This window comes from Anneissia japonica, unplaced genomic scaffold, assembly GCF_011630105.1.
Source record: "Anneissia japonica isolate Jap-2015-1 unplaced genomic scaffold, ASM1163010v1 scaffold288053_len460827_cov147, whole genome shotgun sequence".
Taxonomy (NCBI): Eukaryota; Metazoa; Echinodermata; class Crinoidea; order Comatulida; family Comatulidae; genus Anneissia; species Anneissia japonica.
In genome coordinates, this window is record NW_022725151.1 from 169,798 (window position 1) to 175,606 (window position 5,809).

General features: G+C 33.5%; 1 protein-coding gene across 1 annotated transcript in view; it reads right to left on the reverse strand.

Moving 5' to 3' along the window:
• Nucleotides 1-685: 685 nt before the first annotated feature.
• Nucleotides 686-5,809, reverse strand: part of LOC117112660 — a 21,550-nt gene continuing 16,426 nt past the window's right edge. Inside the window, exons 12-14 of the mRNA XM_033255767.1 lie at nt 5,431-5,769; nt 3,532-3,685; nt 686-2,983 (exon numbers count right to left, since the gene is read on the reverse strand). Of these exons, the coding sequence (XP_033111658.1) occupies nt 2,920-2,983; nt 3,532-3,685; nt 5,431-5,769 (557 nt within the window). The 3' untranslated portion in view covers nt 686-2,919. The remainder of the gene's footprint in view (nt 2,984-3,531; nt 3,686-5,430; nt 5,770-5,809) is intronic.

Genomic DNA, 5,809 nt, shown 5'->3' on the forward strand with positions numbered 1-5,809 from the left:
ATATATATATATATATATATATATATATATATATACTGTATATATATATATACTGTATATATATAAAAAATGGAAACTTTTTGTTTTTGTAAATCTTGTAAATGATAATTTAATTATGGTACTTTTATTAAAATATAAAAAAATACAAAAAATTAACGTAACATAAAGAGTATAACGCACGAGAAGATAAGCAACTTTTAACCATGAGATGTAAAGCAAACTAAGACACTGGAGTACGGAAAGCATTATTTATTTATTATTTTTTATGTAAATATCAGTATTTAATAGATCTATAGAATTTATGGCGAATTTGAAGTGTTGGTCGTAGAGAAAGACGATAAAGGAAGATTAAAATTAAAGAAATTTAAAAAAGTCTTAACGAAAAATAAAATTGAAAGAAAAATTTTAGTAAGTTAAGTATGTTACTAAACTCATATGGAAAATGATAAAACTTGCTATATCATTGTTTAATATGTAGGCCTAATGTATTATCGTATTTTGATGAAATAAAAGTGGGAGAGAGAGAGAGAGAGAGAAAAATATGTACTTAAATATGGCGCCGTTACTCATTGTAAGTTGATATGAATTTACCATTCTCTGTACATCTGATATGTATTTCATTATGGACAATGCCTAAGGACAATTATGTTGACGTACAAATACTACTAGTCAGTCTTAGCCAGAGTTTTTTCGAAATCGTATACTAAAAATGCTAACAAACACGTACCTTATATTTTTTTTTTCTGAAATTCCATTTAATACATAATATCTAATAAACGCAGTGTTTCAAGTTGTGGTTATGTATAAACATTCTTTAAATTCAGGGGTGGCGCCAGGATTTGCCCTACGGGGAGGGGGGGGGGGGCGCCTCCGACGAGGTGTCAGCTTTCCCCGACAAAAGCAAAGTGTGCGTTGTCGAGCTTCGATTAAAAGGGTCCGAAAGTGTTCCTGGAACGAAGCCCCCGAAAATTTCGACAAATTAGGGGTTTCAAAGGTTTATTTAATCGATTTTAAGAGTCTACTAATATGTAGACAGCTCTCCCCGACGGAGGACCCTGGTCCTCCCGCTGGCGCCACCCCTGTTTTAATTGCAAGGTAAAATGATTCTTTTTTTTGTTAGTAAATGACTGGATCAAAGATAATAAATAGCAGAAGATAGCAACTCATTCTTCTGCTATTTAAGTTCATTGCTGGTGATGCAACAAAATGGGGCTCAAAGTGCATCTTTCCGGAGTCTCAAACTCACAACTGGCCAATTAGAACAGGGCAAAGAATACGTGCGTGTCATATTTTCCTCACAAACACACTGCTTGCGTATGTTTTAACACTGTCTTTTAATTGGACCTTAGCTACCCCATGGGGCGTTGCTTACCGAAAAGGTCCATTGAACGAGACAATGTTTTTTCTTGTTTCTCAAAGCTCGCTCTTGTATATTTACATCATTCTAAATTTAAGTACGATAAACACAGCTTACTTATTTCACTTGTTTTAAATTACCGTCTGATCTATAGTATATTTCTTCTGTATATTATCTCATTATATATACTGCAATTTGAAAACAGTTCATTTAAAGCTATAATGAACAATAAACTTTCTCTCAATCTAAAACATGTATAAATTCATGTCGCGTTTAATCTCGTATTTATCTGTGTATCTGCGGTTGGCGTAGCCGTATCTTATAATTATTACTAATTGTGTTTTCACTCGTACTTTGTTTAGGTTTGTAAACTATGTACAGTGCAGTAAAATCAATCAAATTATAGACAGCACTGTTAATAATTCAAGCAAATAAAACGTTATTCGTTAAACGTTTGCAAACTTTATAAATGTTGTGGTTGGGTACTGTAACTGTAACGTTATTGTAACCTTAGTAAAATATAAGATTGTTAGCTAGGTTATTATTTTGTCCTGATAATAAATTACGTAACCAAAATATATTTAGTAGCCCACGTAAAGGCGTCGTTGGTAGAAGAACGTAGATTTACTATGTGTTTGCACGACGCATGGACGTACAGTATCAGTTGATAATTCGGACTTATCACTCTTATTTTGTAAATATATAACAGTAAGCCTAGTTCCAACAGCGCATGCCTGTTGGAAGGTAAATTTATAGATAATAATACGTCCGATTTTTTTTTTAAATACTGTTCACATACACCGTACGATGTTCTTATATATGCATTGACTATCGACATACACATGCTCAGTTATAACTACGAAACGTCTTATTGAATTTTACGATACCCCAATAAAGTGTCCACGTACAGCAGGGTAAGATTATATATAAAGTATGTTGTCTATAATTTATTAAAGAGAACTAAAAAATAGCCTCGTGATGGTGTTTGTTAAATTTTAAAATTTACAGCGTCAACTGAACATAATTGTTGTGTTCACACTAGCTCTATACTCCTAAGTTAACATGATTACAGCTAACACGCTTTATCCCTGTTTTAACATGAGTGTCACGTGTGAACATCTATAAACTCCTGGGAGTGTAATAAGCCAATTCGTCGTTTGAACTGCGCATGCCTGTATCCAGCTCAATCGACATTAACACATACACACAACATAGGTTGATGTCAATTGACCATGTATACGTACATGCGCAATTTAAACTACGAATGAGCTTACTGATTACGCATATATCTCATCAATTTTATTTGTAAACAATGAACAAATGTGCGCTGTACAAGTGCAAACACAATTATTTAAATAAGTTAAATAGCCTTGATGTATCTTTAACATTTTAAGATATGATTTAACTAGACTACTACCCTATGGCAGCGTGCTGGCTCTCAGCATCCTATGTTACAAATCAAACAGTATTGTTACAGCGGGGTTTGATAAAATAAGCTTTAGATTCTTGGTGATGTGGTTTGTTTTTAATTAACGTTTTACTTAATTATCAAAATATGATCTTTAGTTTGAAGAAGCAAAAATATCCAGTGGGTCGCCATTCTCATCAACAGATTTCTTTACAGGACTGAAAAAAAAATATAAAGACAGTAGTTAACAACAGGTTCTATACGGTAATCATGATCCACCCATTATCTTTTTAATATCAGTTGATAGATTTGAATATGGTTATAGATCGATTGATTGGTATTGTGTCGGGTTGTTGAATGATTGGAATATTGATTAATTGATTGATTTCCTGACTGACTGATTGATTGTTTAAATTATAGTACATACTATTAATTTTAATTTCTACAAGACAATACAAAACTTTTATATTTTGAATTAATCCAAACGAATGAAGTACCATTCGCTACGTCACTTACCACAGACACAATGTATACATAATAAATATGGTTTGTAAATGAATACCAAAGTTCATGCCGTATATGTAATTAGTATTTCTGTTGATTTTGGACTTGTTTGAAATGTGTAAATATTACTACTGAATTACAAATTCCTGAACTAATAAATAAGTTAGGAGATATAGAGTAAAATACAGAATTGAAAAAAAAAAACATAACAATGGTATTTTAATTGCTTTTGTCAGATTATGAAGGAAATACATATATTTACCGTTTTTGTCTCAGTTTCAATACCACCACAGCCACAACAATCACGAGCAGCAACGCAACAAGTGTAAGCCCAATGGCCAGGCCAACAGAAGACGATGAGTTATCCGTATCATTGTTAGTTCTTTTACCCGTGTTTGGTAAGTTGTTGTCGTTGCCTAAAAATAATAATTAGTTTCGCAGATTATTAGAAATTATTAACTGTATAACTTGTTGTGTGATACACATTGCTATGGTTCCTATGCGTTTTCTCATAGTACACCACCCGGGCTTTATAATAAGCTATAGTATATTCATACTAGTGGAAATCATGAGAAGGTTAGATGAAATGCAGTAATGTAATCAAAGTATAATAATTTCCTATACTGTATAGGTAAGCACTATACTAATTGCGAATGCCTGACCCCTCTATCTGAAAGGGCGCTTCGTAGTGCTGTAAAAAACACTAGCCCAGAATATTCATCTCGGTCCGCGATACATCCTACATTTCGCACGCAAATCGAGTACTGTACTTTGAAGCTTGTGCGGTGTGGGATGTGAAATTGACACTGGGAGTTATAGTAATGACGTCACAATCGTCGGAGAACAGTTTTAAGCCATCTTGAGAAATTTTAAACACGTTTGATGTTCTCGACGCAATCGCTGTTGAACGCAGGCCTCGCGTTAGAGTTTAACTGACACAGACACGACGCTACAACAAATCGTATCGGGCTGCGTCGTACGACGCTGAGCTAGCCTTTAGAGAACGATAATACTTATCCCATTACCGATATTAATCAACTTGAGATATCGTCACCAACACCACGAAGAGACACAAACTTTAAACAAAAATCATATTTTTTTTCAATTTTTCAATTGTTGGAGTGGGAAATGGACATTAGGAGTTACTGTAATGACGTCACAATAAACTTGCTTTTTTTTTTTTTTTTTATCGTCACCGACACTACGAGGAAATACAAACATAAACAATCATATTTTATTTCTTTTTTCTTTGGGTTTTTGATTATGTATATCGAACTCTACCTTTTTCAAATACTTGTTAAGAGTGCAACTACACTTAGTTAATTAGACTAATAATTAGCCATAGCGATTAAAACCGAAAATGGATTTTTCATCTTTACGAATAGACACAAAATGGCAGTGGGTTATCAGAAGACGCTCGTCATTTTTACGAGGATGGGATATTGACATCAGAAATTACAGTAATGACGTCAAAATTGACTTGCAACATTTTTTAGAGAACGACAATAATTATTCCATACCAATATTTTAATCAACTGAAGGTATCGTCATCGACATAACGAAGAAACACAAACTTAAAAAAATCATACCTCTACCTTTTCACGTACTTCTTAAGAGTGCAACTACACCATTTAGTTAATTGGACTAATTAGCCATAGAATACAGACCGAGAAAAATTGATGTTCAAGAATAGACACAAACTTTCAGTGGGTTATCAGAAAACGCGCGTGCGGCGTGGCAATCGTTGTGATCGGTTGGCAGTGGTGGCGCCAGCTTTTAAATGTATTATAAATAGAATTTTCACCACGGTGTACCCTACTCATTCTACATATTATATTGTATTATATTATATTTCTTGTCAAGGGATTCCAGCTTTTGTGTTGGGCCCTCTCAGGCCCTCTGCCCACGGCTTCCTCTTGGAAATTTTGTCGAATTTGTGGTAATAACAACAACAACAATAATAATAATAATAATAATAATAATAATAATAATAATAATAATAATAAAAATACAGCCAGTTATGTATCGCCCATGTGATGCATAATGTATTCTAATTGAAAAGAAATGCATCCGATTACCGACATATTCCCATTTGCACTTTTAAAGTTTTTGATTATAAACTGCACAAAAAATTGGAAGCGTATTTCATCATTCAAATTACCTTCAATTGTGTCACTTTTCATAGTAGAAACCATTTCCATTGTGTCCGTTGACTTTATGCCCTGGGTGTTCTCACATGTGATGGTGATGTCGTATTTTGTTTCAGGAGTAAGTGTTGCTAGTGTGAACATGTTAAGCTGTAGATCGATAGTCTGTTTAACAACTGGATCATTATTAGTGTTTGACTTTTTATATTTTACTAAACATTCTTTGATATTTCTAACATCGTACGTTCCCGTAGACCAGATGATAAGTAAACTAGTTGAAGTTAATGAGATAGCTGATGCTTTGATAGAGAAAGTTGTTGTCGAGGGAGTGGTTGGTGAGGGTGTGTATCGGTCTAAAAAAAAACAATTAATATTAATGATACAATACTATAT